Source organism: Barbus barbus, assembly GCF_936440315.1.
Source record: "Barbus barbus genome assembly, chromosome: 36".
In the NCBI taxonomy this organism is placed as follows: Eukaryota; Metazoa; Chordata; class Actinopteri; order Cypriniformes; family Cyprinidae; genus Barbus; species Barbus barbus.
The window spans coordinates 11,986,800-12,011,180 of record NC_136714.1 but is presented as its reverse complement, the minus strand read 5'-3'; the positions used below and the strand labels follow the sequence as shown (position 1 = coordinate 12,011,180).

Sequence of the window (24,381 nt, the reverse complement as noted above, 5' to 3'; positions counted from 1 at the left end):
CACGTTTTGACCATCGAGATAATCTTTACAAATTAATACAAATTTTATGAATTTTGAAGCCTAAATACAAGCGCCAGAACTAAAAAGCTAACATTAGGCTATAAACGAACTACAGCACCACGGTCGCTCTCCTTCAACGTCACCACCACCATGTTTCCGACCACTTTTAAACTTATATTTAGAAACATTTTCCATGATAATTATTTACTCTGGATGAATTTTAATCCAAAAGAGCATGAGACTGTAAAAGCGGGTTAGAATGAGTTCCTGTTCGGCGTGATGACGTTGAATGTCTCCGACAGCGCCTGTAGTCCCATTTAGCAACTTGTTAGCAACCGTCTTTTTAAAGAAACGTAGCAGCTTTAAAAAATCACGAGTGGGGTGTAACTGGTGTGTTTTATGTCGTAGAATAAAACGTGAAATTATCTTGAGCCTGTGTGAACCACGGACCTTATTTAAGAGATTTAACCAAAATCCCATTCAAAAAACCCATTGACTCTGGGATGATGGAACCGGAAGTGCTAAATGCTAACTCGCTTCCGGGTTTTCGCTTACAAAGTGACATCATAGTTCCACCACTCTATTCTTCTATTATTATTGGTGTTCAGTTATAAGCTTAGCTAATAATAGTTCTTATTATTGTCAGAGTTGAAAACAGTTTTTTTGCTGCTTAATGTGGAAAACGTGTTTTGTTTGTTTGTTTTTTTTAGAATTCTTCGACGAATAGAAAGTTCAAGAAACATAACACTTTAAATGCTGAATAAAATATAATTTGACCAATCTTTGAGGCAAAACAACTGCAAATTAGAATGATTCCCGAAGAAAATAAAATGTTATTTTAAAAAATACATTAAAACGTAAAAACACGGATCCCTTACATTCGGAACTATTCGTTAAGATGAACTATTCCTGGCGGAAGCGTTTCGATGTAGCGCACTTAAGCTCTCCCGCTGGAGTGGTTGCCATAGGAACGAGGAAAGCCTATGAGGATTACAGCAGACAGTTCACGCAAATTGATTATCATAGCCTAAAATCATTAATGAAGAGCATTTGATATCAGATATCAAATAACAAATCCGTCATGTCCTCTGTTTCCCAGGAGCTGAAAGACACGTGAGTAGTTATATGCTGATTTATGAGGCTTTTTTTTTTTTTTTTAAATATCGCGGTAAATAACGATTGGCGTTAGCATATTGATATAGCATTAGCATAGAATTTCCTTACAATGTAATAATTAATAAGTTAATCCTTTTATAATAGCAGTAGAGCTTATGTTCTGACTCTTATTTGACCAAATATGGCGGCACGGTAATACAAAAGAGTATTCAAAACCAGTGTATAGAAATGAATTCATATGCAACGATGATTTTTTAATATGGTCTGTTTATAGTAAGTTTTTCCTGTGCTTTTGTAGTTCAGTAGCCAGCTCCAAATGGCTTGATGCTCACTATGACCCAGTCGCCAATTTATACACCTTTTCTTCTTGCATCGGTGAGTCACTGTTGCATGAACTTGCACGTGTCTGCGGTTTCCATCAATTTCTCTACTACAATCTCATACTTCCTGTTATTTTCCACAGCTCTTTCAGATTTGCATGGAGATGGTGAGAATAAGGTGAGATGTGTGAAGGATTTTGAGAAGTGTTGAGTATACTGCTGTGAGGTTAAACCTGTCTGCTTTAAACGTTTCAAAATGTTTAACAGTTGAAAACATTTGTAAAAGTAATCAGTTACATTACTTTAATAAAGTAATTGAAACAGTTACACTATTAGATTTAAATAGGGTAACTTATGATCTGTAACCTACATTTTTAAAGTGACCTTTCCAGTACTATTTCCTAACAAATTTAGATGTGTTGACTATCATAAAGCACATGTAAAATACTTGATTGCAACATAATAATAGTTTTTTATTTATTTTAATATTAGTTTATTTAGAAAATATTTAAATTCATAAAAGTTACTTGCAGATAATGTTAATGAAGTATACATTAAATCTAAAATAATACAATAAATACAAACTATTTAAGGTTTTAATTTTGTATTAAAATGCTGCTTCATTATTATTACAAATGTGTTTAAATGCATGACATACAGGTTTCAATAGAAATTACACAGAAGTATATTGTAGTTACCTTAAATGCTTGTCAGTACATTCAACAGTTTAACCATATTTCATAGACAATATTAGAAATATATTTTTAAATGTAACATTTTTTAAGGTCCTGAAAACAATACATGTATTCAGTAATTATATTCTTTTAAAATGTTACTTTTCAAGTATTTTCAGTAATCTAGAGTCTGCTTTTGGTGTGATCTTTTTATGCAATGTCAATAAACCATCGTTAAAAGTAGACTTGCAATAAAGAGTCATTGTAAGTGTCATGTCTGTGTGTGTACCAGCTGGTGGTGGGTGATCTTGGCACAGGAGTGTGTAACATGAAGCTAAAGGTGTACCGTGGCACTGGTCTTTTGAGTGAAAGCACCCTGCTGGACCTGCCCACTGGCCTGGTCTCCTTTCTCATGGACCTGCACGAGCCACGAACGCCAGCCATCGCTGTGGCCTCCGGTCCCTTCATCTACGTCTACAAGAACCTGAGGCCCTACTTCAAGTTCACGCTGCCTAGTCTGGAGGTGAATCCTCTGGAGCAGGATGTCTGGAGTCAGGCCAAGGAGGTGAGCTGTTCTTCATCTTATACCCTGTATCTACATTCAGCTCTATGCATTATGTCATATGTGAGGCTCTTCACTGTGGTTTCATTTTACTCATTGTTTTTTGCCGCTTAGGACATGATTGATCTAATGACGCTTAAAGAGATGTTAGAAGGTTTAAGGTGTGTATGTACTGTATGTACTGTATTTGGGCTCTAAAGGTAACAGCATGAAACAATGCATGTGGATTTTACAGTTACAACACTTTATTGATTCCTCTTGAACAGGGACAAAGCTGAAATTCCACTCTCTGTCAGATCACTACGGTAAAACCTCTTCCTCTCTTAACTTTATCAGTGTATTATTATTTTAACTATAGGATTTATATACCTCTATGGAACTAGTTGGAACAGTAACTGTTCCCAGTTGCCTGGGCTTTTTGAACAAACTTTAAATATTGATAATATTATTTTTGTTGGGGTAAATATATTTAAAGGGATAATTCAAAAGAAAATGAACATTTTCATCATGTGCTCACTCTCATGTCATTTTAAATGTTTGTGAATTTAGTTCTTCTGTGGAAAACAAAAGAACACATTATCCGCCCATTTTATGGATAAAAAAACAATAATATTCTTAAAAAAAAAAAAAAACATTTAGGTTCCACAGAAGAAAGTCAAGTAGTAAAGTAAAGCAGTAAAGTAAAAAATGTCAAGGTGATACAACTGTCCTAATATCATAATGGAAGTAAAAATACAAAAACAACAACTAACATCCAGAAAAAAACATATAAGTGGAAATTATATCATCGTAATGTTTTTACCTGACGATTCATTGCATTTCTTGTGTAAATTATTCAGGTTCCTCATGCTTGAGCCACAGGAAATGGAGAACTTCATTCTTCTTCATAAAGAACAACCTATACGTAGACAGGTGCCAATATCTACATATACGCAATCACTCACACATAGTCAAACAAAAACAGATGCATTAACAGGGCTTTTGTCTCTTTGTTTGTCTCAGACGGTCATTACCTGTATAGGGATGTTGAAAAAGAACATGGCAGATGAGCATGCAGTTAGCTGCTTGGTGATTGGCACAGAGAACGGTGATGTTTACATATTAGATCCAGAGGCCTTTACCATCCTCTACAAGGTCAGCACCTGCTTTATATTTGCTTGTTACACACTACAGTGAGGGAAAAATGGTTTGTTCCCTTGCTGATTTTGTACATTTGCCCACTGACAGCGAAATGATCAGTCTATAATTTTAATGGTAGGTTTATTTGAACAGTGAGAGACAGAATAACAACAACAAAAAATCCAGAAAAACGCATTTCAAAAAAGTTATAAATTGATTTGCAATAAGTATTTGACCCCTTCGCAAAACATGACTTAGTACTTGGCAAAACCCTTGTTGGCAATCACAGAGGTCAGACGTTTCTTGCAGTTGGCCACCAGGTTTGCACACATCTCAGGAGGGATTTTGTCCCACTCCTCTTTGAAGATCCTCTCCCAAGTCATTAAGGTTTCGAGGCTGACGTTTTGCAATTCAAACCTTCAGCTCCCTCCACAGATTTTCTATGGGATTAAGGTCTGGAGACTGGCTAGGCCACTCCAGGACCTTAATGTGCTTCTTCTTGAGCCACTTCTTTGTTGCCTTGGCTGTGTTTTGGGTCATTGTCATGCTGGAAAACCCATCCACGTCCAGCGTCCCTGTGATGCGGTGCAGTTGTCCTGTCCCCTTAGAGGTTGTCCTGTCCACCTCCATGTTTGACAGTGGGGATGGTGTTCTTGGGGTCATAGGCAGCATTCCTCCACCTCCAAACACGGTGAGTTGAGTTGATGCCAAAGAGCTGGATTTTGGTCTCCTCTGACCACAACACTTTCACCCAGTTCTCCTCTGAATCCTTGGCAAACTTCAGACGGGCATGTACATGTGCTTTCTTGAGCAGGGGGACCTTGTGGGCACTGCAGGATTTCAGTCCTTCACAGCGTGGTGTGTTACCAATTGTTTTCTTGGTGACTATGGTCCCAGCTGCCTTGAGATCATTGACAAGATTCTCCTGTGTAGTTCTGGGCTGATTCCTCACCGTTCTCATGATCATTGAAACTCCAAGAGGTGATCTTGCATGGAGCCCCAGACCGAGGGAGATTGACAGTTATTTTGTGTTTCTTCCATTTGCGAATATTCGCACCAATTGTTGTCACCTTCTCACTAAGCTACTTGGCGATGGTCTTGTAGCCCATTCCAGCCTTGTGTAGGTCTACAATCTTGTCCCTGACATCCTTGGACAGCTCTTTGGTCTTAGCCATGGTGGAGAGTTTGGAATCTGATTGATTGATTGCTTCTGTGGACAGATGTCTTTTATACAGGTAACAAACTGAGATTAGGAGCGCTCCCTTTAAGAGAGTGCTCCTAATCTCAGCTCCTTACCTGTATAAAAGACACCTGGGGGCCAGAAATCTTGCTGATTGATAGGGGATCAAATACTTGTTTGACTCATTAAAATTTAAATCAATTTATAACTTGTTTTAAATGCGTTTTTCTGGATTTTTTTGTTGTTATTCTGTCTCTCACTGTTCAAATAAACCTACCTTTAAAATTATAAACCGATCATTTCTTTGTCAGTGGGCAAACGTACAAAATCAGCAGAGGATCAAATAAGTTTTTCCCTCATTGTATATTCTTTTATTAGCATTTGGCTTTATTCCTCTGAAGTATCATCAGAAAATTAGTGACTTCACATTTAGTTCTAAAGTAAGCTGATTTCCTCAAAAGAATGAACTGTTTTCAGATGTCACTTCCCAGTACACCTACCCTAATGGATGTGACGGGTCAGTTTGATGTGGAGTTCCGTATCACTGTGGCATGTCGCAACGGCAACATCTACGTACTACGCAGGTAACTGAGTGAAGTGCAACTTATTTAAATATTTTTAAATAGGACAAACAAGGCTTTTCAAAACTCAACGTGCTTGAGTTGAGAACGCATATGTGTGCATATAATCAGCAAAATGTAAATATAATGTGCATAAAAACAGGTCTTTATGGACGCACTTTGAGCATGCGAAATTTCTTCGGATATTGCAATGGTTGTGGCATGACGTCATGATCTGTAGCATGTAAAAATATACGACATACTCCACTTTTCTGAAAACCTGCAGCTTAATTGCTTGCATTCTTTTAATTCAGCTAAAAGGTTACTCTGTGACTTAACAATCTATTGAACTTTGGAATGCAGTGAAATGCGAAACGTTTTTGCGTAAGCTTGCATTTCCCGTATCCAGCACTCGCATGCATATAAATGGAAGTCAATGGAAAGAAAAATGCCCCTTAATTTGTGATAGCATGCTAAAAAAGGCCAATTTTCTCATTTTTCAATTCTTATGGTGTTCAAGGGATTCCCCGAAGCCCAAGTACTGCATTGAGCTATCCTCTCACCCAGTGGGACTGGTGAGGATGGGAAAGAATGTAGTTGTAGGATGTACTCATGAGACACTGCACGGTTACACTCAAAAGGTATGATAATTGAATCCATATCTGTCACACTAACAAAAATGCCTGCAGAAATGATATTGAATTCTAATCATCATATGAAATCTCTTGTAGGGGAAAAAGCTGTGGACCGCTTATTTGCCAGCCCCCGTTACCACCATGGCGCTGATGGATCTTCCCACACGAGGATTCCAGGCTGTGCTGGTGGGTTTGGCTAACTGTGAAGTACACATATACCGAGACAAAAATCTCGTCAGCACCATCAAGACACCAGTAAGAACCATCTTGAATTCAAAACCCAGTGACATTCAGAATCATATCTGAGTTGAAGTTCCTGCAACGCTGATTTTACAGCCAGGATGTTCTCGTAACCATCATCATAGACTTTCATTTATGTCTTACAGGATGTAGTGACAAGCATTTGTTTCGGACGTTATGGACGGGAAGACGGCACGCTCATAATGACCACCAAAGGTAGTAAAGCATGTTATGTGGTAGATAAAGCAGTTCAGGGCAACTATAATGCTGAACATAAAGCATTTCAAATGTCACACTTAAACTGTGTGATCCAGGAGGAGGTTTGATTGTAAAGATTCTCAAGAGGACGGCTGTGTTTGATGACAGAGACTCGGCCACTGGACCTCCAATAGCCCAGAGCATTCGTCTGAATGTGCCCAAGAAGACCAAGTTGTACGTGGACCAGACCTTGAGAGAGCGTGAAAATGCAGTTGGTTAGTGATGCACCAAAATAAATTTGGTTCACAAAACACCTAAGTTGAAGGTTTTCGTTTACCCAAAAACCGAAATAGTAAAATACAGTATTGGTAATTAAATTTTGAAAACTGGGTAACTGAAGTTGGTATGTTGTTCAGGGTGTCGTGTTTTTAGGTGAGAAAGTAAACCATAGAAAAGTTCTTATTAAAGCCGCCTCTCTATATTTTAGCCGAACAATTTTACATGTCACATATTACGGTATATACACTACCGGTCAGAAGTTAGGAATATGATTTTTTAAATGTTTTTAACAGAAGTCTCTTATGTTCACCAAAGCTGCATTTATTAAATAAAATGCAGTAAAAACAGAAATATTGTAAAATATTACTATAATTTAAAATCGGTTTTCTGTTTTAATATATTTGAAATGTAATTTATTCCTGTGAATTTTGAACAGCCATTACTTCAGTCTTCAGTGTGACTTGATCCTTCAGAAATCATATCTGTAATATGCTTATTTGATGCTCATTTATTATTGGTTACTGGTACTCCGTTATTAATAGGGTTTCTTATTATCAACGTTGAAAACATGTTTTTTTCTTGTTTTTGTGGAAACCACAAAAGTCAGGATTCCCTGATGAATAAAAATAAATTCTGCTTGTTTATTATTTTTGAGGGAACCACAAAAGTCTTCAGTGTAACTTGATCCTTCACAAATCATATAATCTCTAATATACTTATTTGATGCTCATTTATTATTGGTTATTGGTACTCAGTTATTAATAGGGTTTCTTATTATCAACGTTGAAAACATGTTTTTTCTTGTTATTTTTGTAGATACCACAAAAGTCAGGATTCTCTGATGAATAAAAATAGATAAATTCTCTCTCTCTCTCTCTCTCTCTCTCTCTCTCTCTCTCTATTATATATATATATATATATATATATATATATATATATATTATACAGTGCCCTCCAAAGTATTGGAACAGTAAAGACACAATTGCTCTGTTGGCTGTGGAGTCAAGACGTTTACAAATATGATTAAAAGATAAATATGAGACAAAACTACAGAATGTCACATTTTATTATTGGGTGATTCAACACATAGATGTTTACCAGCTAAGAAGTTCAGCACTTTTAGAGTTTCATCCCTCTATCTGATGTGAACATAAGTATTGGAACAGTTGCCTCACAGGTCTTTCTAAGTGATCAGCTGTGTCCTGTTGCATTAATTCTTCAGATATTAAAAGCAGTGAATGTGTCGTATGAGTTATATCCATTACTTCTGCATTCTGAATCTTGCATTCGATGATGACACACACAAACCAGGATGAAGATGAGGGAGCTGACTTTGAGAGAAAAGCAAGCAATTTGGATGCTAAAAGAAAAGAGGAAGTCAGTTAGAGCTTTAGCAAAAACAAAGGGCATGGAGAAATCAAGAGTTTGGAAACCACCAGCGACACCAGTAACCAACAACAACCTGATCAGCTGAGAAAACAACACTAGTTGATGACAGACAAATCATAAAAGCTGTGAAAATGAATCCTAAAAGACGTGTCTGAAAAATCACCAACAACTTCCAGAAAGCTGGGGTGATGCTCTGACAATCTACTGTCCTCAGGAGACTTTGACACAGAATTACAGCTGCTACACAGCAAGATGCAAACCTCTGACCAGCACCAAAAATAGAAAGGAAAGATTGCAAAAAAGCACAAAGGTGAGCCAGAAGAGTTTTGGAACTGTGTTTATGGACCGATGAGACAAAGATGAACCTTTATCTAAGTGATGTGAAAGCAAAAATGTGGAGAAAAAAAGGGAACTGCAATGATCCCAAGCATACAGCCTCATCTGTAAAGCATGGTGGAGGTGGTGTCATGGCATGGGCTTCCTCTGGAACAGGCCCTCTCAACTTTACTGATGACTTAATGTATGATGACAGTAGCAGAATGAATTTGGAAGGGTACAAAACCATCTTGCCTACCAATATTCAAGAAAATGCCACCAGATTCATTGGGAAGTGCTTCATATTGCATCAGGACAATGACCCAAAACACTCTGCCAGTTCAGTCAAGGAATTTATAAGGGCAAAGAAATGGAAAGTCTTAGATTGCCCAAGTCAATCTCCAGATTTAAATCCGATTGAACATGAATTTCACCAGCTGAAGAGGAGAGTAAAGGCAGAAACTCCCCAAAACAAGCAACAATTGGAATTGGCTGCATTAAAGGCTGGGAAAAGCATTTCAAAGGATGAGACCAAGAGTCTGGTGATGTCTATGGGTCACAGACTCACTGCTGTGATTGTGCGCAAGGGATCTGCAACTAAACAATAGCAAATAGCTAATGTATCTTTCTTGCACCAAAATTTGAATAGTAGTGTATTATGGTATCAACAAAAATATTGAGCAGCAAAAACTGATTTCAACATTGATAATAATAAGAATGAATAATGTTTCTTGAACCCCAAATCACCATATTAGAATTATTTTGGAAGGATCATGTCACACTGAAACTGGATCAATGGCTGCTGAAAATTTAGCTTTGTCATCACAGGAATAAATGACATTTTAAAATATATTCAAATAGAAATTTATTTAAATTGTAATATTTTACAATATTGCTATTTTACTATATTTTTCATCAAATAAATGATGCATTTATATAGCGCTATTATTGTGTATTGCTGTACACCCAAAGCGTTTTACAATCATGTGGGTTGGTCTCTCCTCAACCATCACCAGTGTGGATGATGCGATGGCAGCCACAGTACAATGGCGCCAGTGCGCTCACCACACACCAGCTACAGGTGGAGAGAAGAGAGAGTCATTGAGCCAATCAAGCAAATGCAGCCAAAAGCTGAAAGTTAATGAGACTGTTGTTGTTCTTTTTCTATGCAGCCATGCACCGAGCTTTTCAGATGGACCTGAGCAGGCTGCGTCTCGCTGCAGCACGGGCCTATGTCAAAGCTCTGGAGTCCAGCCTCACGCCCATGTCGGCGAGTCTGACCGAGCCGCTCAAGATGAATGCTGTGGTGAGTTGAGCAACTCTGAATGTGCTAACAAGATGACACCAGAAGGCCGATACCCATCTCAACTTCTGCCTCCTGTTTCTGCAAAGGTTCAAGGGTTGGGCCCATCCTTCAAGCTCACGCTGAACATCCAGAACACTGCAGCGTGCCGTCCGGTCATGAACCTAGCCATCAGTTTTCTGTACGATGAAAATTTGTACAGCATGAGGATGGCCTTTTTCAAGGTGACCTCAGCTGAGCAGTTTAATGAGCATTATTCCTTCTCTGTATAAGCAGATTTGTTGTGTGTAGTTATTGAAGTTGAGAAAATACTTTACTGGTAACAGTGAATTGTTTTGTCTTTAGATCCCCCTACTGGTTCCAGGGCTGAATTACCCCATTGACACTTTTGTGGAGTGCTTGAGTGACAAAGGCATCTCTGACATCATCAAAGTGAGACTCTCATCCATTAAGAACATCCATGCAGCATTTCTATTCAGAATAGCTAGTATGTGTACTATGAAAAACAAGCAAATAGAAAACTCAGATGAATTATATGCACACAGCAGATCACAATATACCAAAATTGTCCCAAAATGTTTAGACAAAATAGAATGAACCATTTTTATTTACAGAATGATAACTAGACACTTAAACTAGACACTCCCACACATACACTCTTAAAAATAAAGGTGCTTAAAAGGTGCTTCACAGCGATGCCATAGAATAACTATTTTTGCTTCCACAGAGAACCATTCAGTCAAAGGTTCTTTAAAGAACCATCTCCATCACTAACCCAATCACACATTAGTGGGCGGAGTTAGTGTAAATAGCCTTTGCCAACAAGATGGGCTATTTGCACTTAGTGTAAATAGACACTCCGAAAACATAAACCTTTAAAATATATTTAATTATACACTATGGAAAATATATAAATATGTATGGTAAATATTATCTTAGATAATAAAACCCTTGCACAGTGCCGTGATGCAAACCATAAATGTGACCCTGGACCACAAAACCAGTCGCTGGGGTATATTTGTAGCAATAGCCCAAAATACATTGCATGGGTCAAAATTATCGAGATTTCTTTTATGCCAAAAATCATTAAGATATTAAGTAAAGATCATGTTCCATGAAGATATTTAGTAAATTTTTTTAAACTTCATTTTTGATTAGTAATATGCATTGCTAAGAACTTCATTTGGACAACTTTAAAGGCGATTTTCAGATATTCAAATAGTTGTATCTCAGCCAAATATTGTCAGATAACAAACCATACATCAATGGAAAGCTTATTTATTCAGCTTTCAGATGAGATATAAATCTCAATTTCGAAAATTTGACACTTAAGACTGGTTTTGTGGTCCAGGGTCACAAATGTTGATTTCTGTACAACAAGCTCTCTGCTGGAAATCAAGTAGCTGTTACGCGTCTGATTTCAGGTGTTTGTGCTGAGGGAAGGAAAGAGTGCTCCTCTCCTCACCGCCCACATCAACATGCCTGTGAGTGAAGGACTTGCACTGAACTGAGAGTGAATCAGAAACGTCTAGCTGAGCTTCACAGGCGTCTTCAACTCTTGCTGTGCTCCTAGCAGCAGTCAGGCTTCTCCACAGAGCTGCCTGGAACGGAGAGCTTTCCATCACAGGAGTTAAGAGAAGCTTGCACTGGCCATAGAGCCGGTGCTTCCTGTAGCTTAGATCAGGACTGAGGGAGGCGTGTCCTCACAGGTAATACCTCTGTACCTTTTAATGGCTAGTGACTGGAGCGTTTGATTGACAGCTGCGAGGCCTAGCGCTCCATAGGTCATATAGTTTGGATGTAAGAGACGTTCCTAATGTTTACTTGTGGTAGTCATGTATATTTCTATGTAAAAGCATATTTATTCTTGATGTAATGATCACACACTTTATAGTGCAATTGTGAGGCTTTATTTTAATATATATTGAGAATCATTGCATAATCAGTCTGTTCAAGGCAATGTGGTAATAAAAAGATTATTCGCTACTTTTAAAGCACACACATGAAAGTAAACAAGGCACAAGGGTGAAAGGTCACATGAGATGATTTCAGCACAGAGTCTCAATACTGACTATCCTGCCTTAGCAACTTTACCATATTATCAGATAGGCCTAAGTGTTTGCTCTTCTCTTCTGTATGTCTATGGAAGTGTTTAGATAAAATTGTTTAAAATTATCTGGGTTTACAGGTAATATAAATTTTCCAAATCTTTACATTTACATTTATTCATTTAGCTGACGTTTTTATCCAAAGCGACTTACAATTGCTATATATGTCAGAGGTCGCACGCCTCTGGAGCAACTAGGGGTTAAGTGTCTTGCTCAGGGACACATTGGTGTCTCACAGTGGATTCGAACCCGGGTCTCTCACACCAAAGGCATGTGTCTTATCCACTGCGCCATCACCACCCTTTCTTTACGAGAAAAAAGCTGAGCATTTATAACCAAGAGGGGCGGGGCTTAGTTCATTCTTTCTCTATTTCACAGTACATTTCTACACAACAGTGACGAACATTTAACTTTTCTTAGGCTCAGATACTTTTTTTTGTCAAAATACTGTTTGCATGCATGTAAATTTTGTATACGTTACAATTCAAAAGTTTGGGGTCAGAAGGATTTTTTTTAGTGTTTTGAAAAAAGTCCCATGCTCATCAAGACTGCATTTATTTGCTTTCCTTTCATACTGAATGAAAACTGCATTCATCATGTCTTATATCTGATAGTATGAATTCCTTATTGCCAGTCATTTACCCACTTCATGAATACTACAGAGGTTACAGGAGGCATGTAGTAAAGAAGAGGAAGCACTGAGGAAGAGGAACATCCATCTAAGTAAACATAGTGAGGGTGATCCACTAAGAAGAAAGGAAGAAAACAAGATGTTGCAAGCATATATTACTGGACCACAGAGAGACAAGGAAGCATTTGCTATTGAAATTTCTAATGGCTAATGAGCAGTTAAGACCAACCTGTGTGAAGCTGAAGGATACAAATCCATCTTCATCAGTGTCCATTGTTTTAAATGTTTCTGTTGGAATAAAAAGTGAACTCTTAACGTGTCTAATCCTGTTTTACAAAACACTGGCTTGATGCTACACTGAATTTCTGACGGGTTTTGGTAATTACACTGTAAAAGTTACCATAAAAAGATGGTGTTTTCTACTTGGCACACTTACTGAACATAGTCTCCAGGCGGATCAGACAAGACACAAAGCTGTCAAAGTCCACGTTGAGATCTGGATTTGTATAGCGCAGGATTATCAGCTGGAACAAGTTGTTGGTCAACTTGAACCCTTACACAAGGTATAAATTCAAAAAGTCTGCATAAACATAATATACCGCAGTAATTATTGATGTTGTGCTATTTAAAGAGCAGATACCTGCTGATTCTAGTGCCAGACGCATTTCATAAGAGCTCATTGTGCCGGACTTGTCCAAGTCAAACTTCCTAAACACCGCCTAGCAATTTAGTGAAGGAAAAAAAAAACATTAATGTTTGTACTACCATTCAAAAGTTTGGAGTCAGTATGAAACGAGTTTCTTATACTCATCATGGCTTCATTTATTTGATAAAAAAAACTGTAAAAACAGCAATGGTGTGAAATATTACAATTTCAAATGTGTTTTCTATTTTTATAATGCAAATTATGAATTTTCAGCAGTCATTCAGTGTCACATTATCCTTCAGAAATCATTCTAATATGCTGATTTGCTGCTGAAGAAACATTTCTTATAATTAACAGTGTTGAAAACTGTTCAAAAGAACAGCATTTACTAAAATAGAAATGTTTTGTAACACAAATGTCTTTACTTTTGATCAATTTAATGCATCCTTGCTGAATAAAAGTATTAATTGTCGACTCCAAACTTTTGAACAGTAGTGTTTGTCTAACATTTACATATACACCATAAAGCAAGCATACAATGTTACCACTGACTAGATATCGTTTGATCTTCTCCCAGAGCACATGGAAGTCTGTCAGTCCCAGCTTTCCAGTGCCAGTTGTCTTCATGGCAAGTCAAGGTTTGACCAAGATTTTAAAGCATACTATTCACAGCATGATATATTAATTAAAAAGGACCACAAATGCTAACATTCTTGAGTGTGGAGTTTTCAAAAGATACATCCATAAGATTTATCATGCCTCGACAGGCCTCTTTGTCAAATCCGTCTGTCTTTATATCTTTATCTGTAAGAAGAACAATCATAAGGGCATTTTGAGCATCAGTTGGTGCCTTTCAGGGAATATTACAAGTTAAATATGACTTTATTTGCAGCATATGCGGAATGTTGTCATTTATCACAGAACATAATTGTGAAACCAATGAAATTTCCTTTACTTGTCCGTAAGCACACTCACGTTTGCCAACAACCCGGTTCAGAATCATCTGGAGTTTCGACACATTGATTTCCATTTCCTGTTGACCAGAGTGAACGAGTCAATCAAGCTATTGGGCACTAAGGCAAACCCATGAAATCCTCCCACTTCCTGATGTCTTACCGGCCCTGCCAGCTTTACGAAAAGTGCCTTGAAGCCCTCGTCAATGTCGCTCTCCTGGAGCGCAGGCTGCCATAGAAACAACACATTATTTAGCAGCAAAACATCCCAGGATGCACCTGTGTGCAGTACTGTTAAAACAATTTCACAGGAAAACTCACCTCCTCGGGTACATCTGCTGAAATTTCATCATCTAGCTCCCTATAGAGAAAAAAATATATTTTTTATTTTTATATTTTATTTCTTATTTTCTCTCAGCTCTTTTAGGCCCAGTTTCACAGACAGGGCTTAGACTAAGCCAGGATTAGGCCATAGTTCAATTAGGACATTTAAGTAATTTTTATAAACGTGCCTTAGAAAAAAGCATTACTGGTGTGCATCTTGAGACAAAGCAAAGGCACTGATATATTTTAAGATCAGTCAGTGCAAGTTTATTTAATTTGAAACAGCTCAGACTTACATTTTAGTCTAGGACTAGGCTTAAGCCTTGTCTGTGAAACCGGGGGCTAATGTGCTATTTTAATATAATATAAACCAAATTCAATCAAAATTTTATTTATTCATATTTCTAAATATTTTGAATATTAATGCTCTGTTAAAATATTACAATAACCAAATTTGATCAAATTTTCAATTGTTTATCTCTAACCATTAGGAATATTTATTAATGCTCCATTAAAAAATAATATATTAAACAAATTCAAACCAACTTTCATTTATTTATATTGCTAATCATTTTGAATATTTATGAATGCTCTGTAAAATATTATATTAACCAAATTTGAACAAATGTTCAATTGTTTTTATCTCTAACCATTTTTAATATTAATGCTCCTTTAATAAATAGTATATTAACCAAATTCAATCAAATCTTCAATTGTTCATAACTCTAACCAAATTTGAATATTTATTAATGCTCCATAAAAACATTATCTTAACCCAATTCAATCAAAGTTTGAATTATTTTAATTAACTATTATAAATAGTTTATATACATATATATATATTAAACAACTTCAAAAGTTTGAATTATTTTAATTAACTATTATAAATAGTTTATATATATATATATATATATATATATATACATATTTTAAACAACTTCAAAGTGCCACCTATTTATTTAATAACCATTTTTAATATATATTAATGTTCCGTTTGAATAAAACAAACATTTATTCTCAAATAGTCACTCACTGAGAGTCAGCAGCCTTTTCTGAGAAGACCCTCAGCACAAAGTCTCCTTCTTTCTGGGGCTCAAAGGTGGAGGGGACGATGATATATTCCCCCGCTGGCAAGCAGAAACGCGTGCTCACCTCTCGAAGGTTGACGAAGAGCTCAGAACGAGCGCTGGACGTGTGGGTGAGGAAAAAATCACGCTTCAGATGCACACCCACCCGGCCCAGATACTGACAGGAGAGGAAATTCAGATCACTACACACTGTACTGTAAATGTGTTCCCAGCTAACTGACCATGTGCAGGATCTCTCAGTGGTAGGCTACCTTAAACTAACAAGCAGTCTGCAGTTCAGGCACTAACCTGACTGATAACAAATGGTTTACCGACGTTAAACAATGCTGATCAGATTCATTTGGCACACATCTCTGGCACACATCTCTTACCTCTTCAGGGACCTGTAAGATTCAGAAATAAAGTTTAGAAACATTACTAATTTATAATAAATATGCATAGTTTAGTTTTTCTTTTTTGTAATTTTCTATATTATTTGTTATTTTTCAGTAACATAGGGAACACTGGGGCTAGTTGTCACACTTTTTAGTAAATATTTCTCAAATTGGGTTTATTGATTGAAAAAAGCCTGTATAAAATATCTTAAAGCCATATAGTCGGTGAGATAAAGAATTTGTGACAACATTCCCCAGTCTCCTCTATAATACATACAAATATTTCATAAAAAGAATTCACTCTAGGTATGTAGAAAACATCCAAGCTGATTGATTCTGATGAACATCTATATATTCAACCCCATTAAATTACTTATCAAATTAGTTTTCTACCTCATATACTGCAAATCCAATGGTTTCCATGTCTTTGCCCTCCCGGCGTAACTTCCTGCGATTCTTCTGCATCAGGGCCACTAGAAAAGTGCAGTCTTCTTGACTCTCAGTATCTGGTTCCTTCAAGACTATTTTAAACTGGGGATTGATCCAAAATGTTGCTGTGTAGAGAGAAATAGACTTTAATCTGAGAGTCTCTCATGTCAGCTCACAAGCATCTTAAAGACTTTGGTAAGTAACGTGCCTGGATAATTCCTGCAGCCGCCAGCAGTGCTTCCTCTTCTCCATTCACCAGGATACAGGGATGTGTTCCACTTCTTCGCCTCGCTGCTCTGTAGCGCATCCGGCGTCAGGTTACAGATCTCTAGTCTGCTGAACTCTCGCATGAGGTCACTGAATGACATCCTGTGGGTGAATCATACTCATATTTAAAGGGCACCTATTATGCCCCTTTTTACAAGATGTAATATTGGTCCTGGGTGTCCCCCACAGATCATTTATTATAACAGCTGGAAAAGTTCATTTTTGGGGTGTGTCTAAAATAGAGCTGATTTGGAGTGTATGGCTTTAAATGCAAATGAGCTGCATATTCTCGCCCCATATCCAGAAGAGGGCATCGTGTATACGTCTCTCTGAATGACATATCTACAGCAATAAACAGCTGGTATAAGCAACATAACTGAGAGCGAGAGAACCGGTGTTTGGCCGTGGATATGGGAAGTCAAATGCACTGAAAGTGGGACGAAACAGTGCGATGTTACAGAGCTTGCGCTGCGTTGACCTGTCATTGGCGCGGATCAATGGACCGAGCCGCACGACCACACTACTGAACGAATCTTGCGCTACGAATGGCGCGAACTAATCTCAAAAGCACAGTGCTGATCTTAATGTATGCACACAAATACGGTTAAAACGCTAAGCACTATAACGTCATGACATTCACAAAGGAGTCTGGAGTGATACATGTATTTAGGTAGATTCTGAGGCGAATTACTTTGAAAAATTAAAGTAAGTTAATCCACAGCGTCCTCAGCAGCTCAGATGTTGAGAGAAAATGAAGACTCTTATGTTCAGTCTAACATCCAAACAAAGAGCACCGGGATTGCTTGCGAGACATTGTTGACGTTACAGCTGCTCGAAAGCGGAGAAAATGAAGGACAGCATAACAGCTGAGGGCGGAAACTATAGCAACGCCCGCCCCGCCGAAATGTGACATCACACTCCGGTGAGAGTCAAAACGGCAGGCCTATTGAGACTGACTTTGTTTAAAAGGGATTCAAAAATGAGGAGTGGGTGGATTTTTATTATTGTTGGGTGGCTGTGTTCACACACTGCCAACACACATTTATGTCCAAACACCATGTAAAAGTGGATTTTGCATAATAGGTCCCCTTTAAAGCCTGAAGGCATAGTTCAGAAGGTATTCTGCTAAATGTTTCTGTTCTTGTAATGGACAATGGATCCCACTGAGTTTCAATATATGGATAAAATATATTTTATCAGCTGAAACAATTCTTCAAAATACCTTATTTTGTGTTTCACAGAATAAACTCACACAGGGTGAGTATATAATGACACAACTTTCATGCCATGGATGTTCTTGCTGAGCTTAATTGTATTTATTTTAGTGCGGGGGGAAAGATTAATCACGATTAATCGTATCCAAAATAAATGTTTTTGTATACATAATATATGTGTGTGTACTGTGTATATTTATTATGTATATATAAACACACACATGCATGTATATATTTAAGAAAAATGTTGTTTATATATTAAATCAATTATATGAATATACATGTAAATATTTTCAAAATATATACTGTATGTGTGTGTCTTTATAATAAATATACACAGTACGCACACATATATAAACAAAAACCTTTATTTTGGATGCGATTAATCGTTGTCCAGCACTTATTTATTTATTTATTAAGCATTTATTTATTCCTACTTAATTTGCCACCTATTTAACTAGTAACAAGCAATATGTGAATAAGGAACTAATTACACTGATATATAAAGAATAATGCAAGAAACATGTACCAGAATTCTCCATCCTCTTGGCAGTTGTGCAGACGGGACCTAACAGACGGGTCAATTTCTCGCCATTCCTTTGACCTGAATCGACAGACGGTGATAGTATTCAACAAAGCTATCTGATATTATTTTAAGAATAATTTTCCCCATCTTCACATAATTCTCACTCATCACTCCAGGGTCCCGTCCACTCCACCTCTCCCCAAGGGTTTCTGATGCGCAACAGCTTTGTGAACTTTCCTCTGTACTCCACCTGGCCAACAGATGTACAATAATGTGAACAATAATGAGTTTTCTGTAATTGGTTGAGTTTTTTTGTCAATCAAAATGCAGCACTCACCTCTTCCACTCCAGTAATAGAGTATGCGTGGCCTTTCACCAGTTTTTTAAAGGTGACTGCCTCCATGTCGAATAAACTTGTAATCTAAAAGTTAATATAAAATAAACTTTAGTACTTCTGAATATATTAGCATCAATCAACCCAAATATTACAATATATATAATATAAGTTTGGTTTGCGTCTACCCTGCTGGTAGATATTGAAATTACACCATTTAAACCAAAAAGCTTTATATTATTAAGTATTAAAAAAAGTATTATATTATACATATGTTTATATTATATAAAAAAAAGTATGTTACTACATGTTTATATATAAAAAAAAAATTCTAATACGTGATTTGGAAGTGATGGATATTATATTATATTATATTATTATTACTGATTGTATTATATTATTCCATTTATTGTAGGGGTTTAAAAAGTTTGATATGGACTAAGATTTTTCTCTAGCTATAAGAACTTTTTGACTAAGTTCACGTTGTTCCTGAGCACTAACATCTATGGAGCAGCCCATCAGGGAGCCTCTTTCCACAGCTCTTCTGATGATGCTGAAGAGGTTGGGTGGAGATTTTTTCAGCTCATACATCTCTGTCACTCCACCGGTGAAATCCTCAAACCCCTCAGACGTGCAGCCTCCAGATAGAGCCTCATAGCAGCCGTTCAACCTGCCACATTCATAACAGCAAACTCATTACACAAGCTTCAGACTCATCCTGGTCAGGAGACTATCTTTGAAAGCCCTCTTACTTTGCATATGCCTTCTCCACCAGGGCGCTCCAGAACTCCGCTCCCTCAGCTGAGTGGACGAAAAGCAGTTTCCCATCTCTGACAGGCAGCCGGTCGTCAATCACCACATCCACCCAGTCCCCGAACTGCCAAAACTAGAAAATCCAATAGGAAACATATTTTCTGCAATCACATCACAATTATTCTAATTAAAAGACGACAACTGTGAAGATTTGACATCCTCTTACTCTGAAATGCATCCATGTCTGATATTGATGACAGTTAGAGGTTTTGCAGTTTTTCAACTTGTAATTACGAGTTTGACATGAATGGTTTTTACTAGTTAGGAACGTGAAATTACAGTAATACAGAGATAACATGAATGCAGCCTGAACCACCAGTGCACACAGTGGGGGCATGGTTGTATTATATTTTTGGCATTCACTGTAAATATTCATAAAATTATGTTGAATTGAATGTCCTAGATGTTCACTATCAGGCTTCAATCATCCAGTAATTTTTTCTTGCCCCTAATATTTTTAATATTACATTTTTAACAACAAATTTGTATATCCTGTATATACAGTTGAGGTCAAAATTTTACGTTCCCCTTTCAGAATCTGCAAAATGCTAATTATTTACCAAAATCAGAGGGATCATAAAAAAATGCATGTTATTGTTTATTTAGTACTGACCTGAATACGATATTTCACATAAAAGATGTTTACATATAGTCCACAACAGCAAATAGTTGAATTAATAAAAATGACCCCATTCAAAAGTTTACACCCCCTTGATTCTTAATACTGTTCTTACCTGAATGATCCAAATCTGTGTTTTTTTGTTTAGTGACAGTTGTTCATGAGTCCCTTGTTTGTCAGTTAATCGCGTTAAACTGTTTAACGTTTAACTGTCAACAGTTCAACTACCTGCTGTTCTTCAGAAAAATCCTTCAGGTTCCACAAATTATTTAGTTTTCCAGAATTATTGTGTATTTGAACCCTTTCCAACAATGACTGTATGATTTTGAGATCCATCTTTTCACACTGAGGACAACTGAGGGGTTTGGGGTTAATATCATTTTCAGAAATGATCACTTTCATTCAGCAAGGACACATTAAATCAATCAAAAGACATTTATAATGTTACAAAAGGGTTCTATTTCAAAAACTGTTCATCAAAGAATCCTGAAAAATATTAAGCAGCACACAAGTGTTTTCAACACTGATAATAAGAAGAAATGTTTATTGAGCACCAAATCAGCATATTAGAATGATTTCTGAAGGATCGTATGACACTGAAGACACAGAATTTAGCTTTGTCATCACAGGAATAAATAAAATTTTAAAATTATATGAATGTAATAATATTTCATAATATTAACATTGTACTGTATTTTTAATCAAATAAATGCACATTTGCTTGGTGAGCATAAGAGACTTTTCAAAAACATTTAAAAATCTTACCATTCCCAAACCTTTGAACACTACTGTATATTATTAAACATTAGGTTTTCTTAACAAAAAAGATAACAACATATATATTTGGTATATTTAAATATGCAATAACAATTAGTGTATTTCACTTCCTATGTAAACATTAGTATACTAGGTGCTGCTGGCTGTACTCCAAGTCTCTCTGCAGCACTAATGCTCTGAACATTATAAGCATTCACTGAATGACTGAGCCTAAATGACTCCTGGCTGGAGAACAGAAGAGGAATTTGGCAGAGGCGAGGTAAATGTGGCCATTTCATTTTCTGGGTGAGGCCTGTATATATAGTCATTGCAGCAGACAGGGTGGGCTGACGTTTAGGGACTGTGGCTTAATGTAGATCTGCTGAGCTATGGAGAATCAAATGGAAGTGGAACAGATTGGTTTACACGCTGCACTGAAGGGAAGGACATGTCTGGGATTTTTCACAAAACCGGGGTTTGGGCAATGTGGCAGAAAATTAACTAATGGGTTCTAAATTTATTTACTTAAATACTTATAAAACATATATTTTCTTGTGTGACAGAATATAATTAACTGTCCATATATTTAAAGGTGCACTCAGTAATGTGACTAGTAATAGGATTACTATGATTAAAATTCTAATTGTAATATATATTTCTGCATAAATATATAAATGTATTTATACACATTTATATATTAACTATAAAAGTTATATATTAATTTAGAGTGAGAAACAAATCTGCGTGTATAGTGTTCAGTACCTGGAAGTGAAAGATTCCAGCATATTGCTGATGGAAGCTCTGGCCATGAGGCACTACCCGATGCAGCAAGGGTTCATTGAGGGTAAGGCACGCGATGGCTGCCAGCAGCCAACAATCACCTACAATCAGTATATTAAATATTATTGCATTATTAATATTAAACATAACAATTTGCACTACTGAACTAAACTGAATCAATACTGTACTGAATTGAGCTGATCAATGACAGTATAATCATCTATAGCTGAACTGAGTTTGAATTATAAATAATGAACTTTGCAATATTCACACTGTTATTGAACTAAACTGAATCAACATAGAACAAAACCAAGCTGAATAATAACACAACAGATAAAAAAACACTTATTTTGTGGCGGGAAAACATCCATGCTATGCTTCTGAGTTCTTTATTGGTTTTCTTCAGTTTTGATAAATGCTTGTTTTACCTAGAGCTCCTTGGCAGATATCTGTGCGTGTGGCCCCATCTACGATAAAGTGTGGGTCAGTGCAGAACTCCTGGGGTACACAGAGAAGACCTATGGGTCAGACAGGGCATAGAAATGACTGGGACATCACTGCTTCATAGATTGATCGATAATTGATGTTGATCAACCAGTGTTACCTTTTTACTGTGTTACATTATTTTGCAAGTAAAGAGCGCTATAGGTGAGTAAATGATCACATAATTTTCATAATTTGATCTGATTATGCAAATATACATGCAAACGTAAATATGTAAGAAAATACTTCGCAAATTTATGTATGCTAGTTTATTTTACGTTTATACATCTTAGGTTTTTGCTCTTACTAGGTTTGAAACAGTGCCCCGCAATACAGGCTCTCAGTTTATTCCAATGTTCTCACCGTGGGCCTCATCCAGTGAACACCTTTGGTTTTTGCAGAGCCAGGGCCCAACTCCTTGAATCCTAAAGACGTCTGCTGAGCTGGGAATGTTTCATCCTCAAACAGACATCCACTCTGAAGGCAGCGGGCACGCAAGGTTTCAAAATCTTGGCCCAAGAACTTCAGGGCCATATTGTTCTGACCCAATCCCTCATTACGATCCCATTCGCCCCTCAGACGAGCAGCGACCCCTGTGGCACAAATTGGCTCCATCCAGTACAGAACTGTCAGAGACACCACCAAAAATATGGATCACTGCTGCATCAACACACATTAGGTCAAAATCATTTTCAATATTTTACCCCCCCCCCCCCCCCCCCCCCCAAAATCATATCAGTCACATATTATTATTATTATGTATTTATTTATTATGATCATTTATACCCCCCAAAATTAACTGTTTAGAAGCAGATGTAATGTAATATCCTTTCTCTCACTATGTTTATATGGTTAGTGGTTAAATATAACACACATACAGGCAGCTACTGTTGTTGCCAACCACTCATAATGAGAGTCAAAACATTTGACAACCTCAAGATACAAACTTTGCAATCTAGGCTTTTACTAAGTGTAAACAAAAGTATCATACATTACCTTAAAATGGCACTTTCCAAAACCAGATACGAGTATTCTTGCAATGAGGTCTTGCTCAATGAACTAACATATCATGTCAGGCTTTGTCCCAGCGTGTGAGGGACTGCAGTGAGCGTGTGTGTAATGCTGGTTATATTCCTTTAGAGGGCGCAAGGAGACTCAAAAAGCAGAATCATGCATTAAAATGCATTGATATTTCATACTAGAGACATTTTTATATCAATATGTTTATATTATAGTTTAGTCTAAAAATTCTGATACATGACATACGGAGATAAATCGCCCGAAGTAACCTCTATAAAATGTTTCTTTTTTTTCTCCACACTATGCAGTAAATAACCAGACGACTGTGATTGGTCCATCTTGACAATCGCAGAGAAAAGTAACAGATCACATGTGACAAAGTCCTTACTCTGCAGCGGTCTATACGGTTTTTAAAAATACATTAATTAGGAAAATACATTGTGAAGAATTTAAATAGTTATATTATTAACATAGCAACCATTATTTAAATCCCACCGTATCAGACCAACCGGAGAGCCACGCCCAATTTCATTTAGTGACTGCGGCAAAGGTATAGAAATCCTTACAATAGTACGTTTTTCCTCAGTTGGTGAGCCACATGTGTATGTATCTATAATGATGTTTTAAAAAATAAGAGTTAAATGTGGAGTTATTACCATATAGGCGCATATAGGCTATTTTTCTTTAGCAACAATGCGGCAGGCAAGGTAGTTTTATTAATTCTACATTTTTATGTTTATTAATAATTTAATGTCACACAAAGTATAAAAACAGTGCTTGACTATATGAATTGGGCATTATAAAATGCCTTCCACTTCGGAATATGATCAAATAAAAGGTTTCTTAATGCCCAAAAGGGGGCAGCAAAGAGCTGCAATAATGTGACTGTCACCTGATTGTGTTTAAATGACCCATATTTACAACCTGGGACATAAATGTGCACACACACACACACACACACAGAGAGAGAGAGAGAGCTCGATTATCAGCAGTCTTCAGAGCTATGTCAGATTTTGTGCGTAAAAGGCAACAACATCCTACATGTGTTTGATTCTGGTGTCCGATTACTGTAGGCTATATAAGAGATCACATCAGAACAGACTAAAACAAACATACATTTAACTCA

The 24,381-nt window shown here is 36.9% G+C and overlaps 2 protein-coding genes across 2 annotated transcripts; one reads left to right on the top strand and one right to left on the bottom strand.

Annotated features, from left to right (window-relative positions):
* Nucleotides 1–952: 952 nt before the first annotated feature.
* Nucleotides 953–12,942, top strand: LOC306855795 (BBSome complex member BBS1-like). The gene is made up of 17 exons (XM_079394674.1): nt 953–1,113; nt 1,415–1,491; nt 1,580–1,614; nt 2,403–2,675; nt 2,787–2,833; nt 2,939–2,977; nt 3,512–3,584; nt 3,675–3,806; nt 5,449–5,555; nt 6,052–6,172; nt 6,263–6,421; nt 6,553–6,622; nt 6,721–6,879; nt 9,760–9,893; nt 9,980–10,114; nt 10,236–10,322; nt 11,315–12,942. The coding sequence occupies exons 1-17, from the start codon at nt 1,082–1,084 to the stop codon at nt 11,399–11,401; spliced, it is 1,767 nt and encodes a 588-aa protein (XP_079250800.1). The 5' UTR covers nt 953–1,081; the 3' UTR covers nt 11,402–12,942.
* Nucleotides 12,718–22,850, bottom strand: LOC306855796 (calpain-1 catalytic subunit-like; the record flags this gene model as incomplete). The annotated part of the gene is made up of 21 exons (XM_079394675.1): nt 12,718–12,744; nt 12,859–12,917; nt 13,066–13,182; nt 13,270–13,348; nt 13,828–13,896; nt 14,015–14,079; nt 14,251–14,308; nt 14,392–14,457; nt 14,550–14,589; nt 15,586–15,797; nt 16,012–16,023; nt 16,408–16,568; nt 16,652–16,812; nt 18,454–18,528; nt 18,615–18,700; nt 18,788–18,871; nt 19,286–19,454; nt 19,537–19,670; nt 21,735–21,853; nt 22,181–22,250; nt 22,599–22,850. The coding sequence occupies 21 exons, from the start codon at nt 22,848–22,850 to the stop codon at nt 12,718–12,720; spliced, it is 2,115 nt and encodes a 704-aa protein (XP_079250801.1).
* Nucleotides 22,851–24,381: the final 1,531 nt, after the last annotated feature.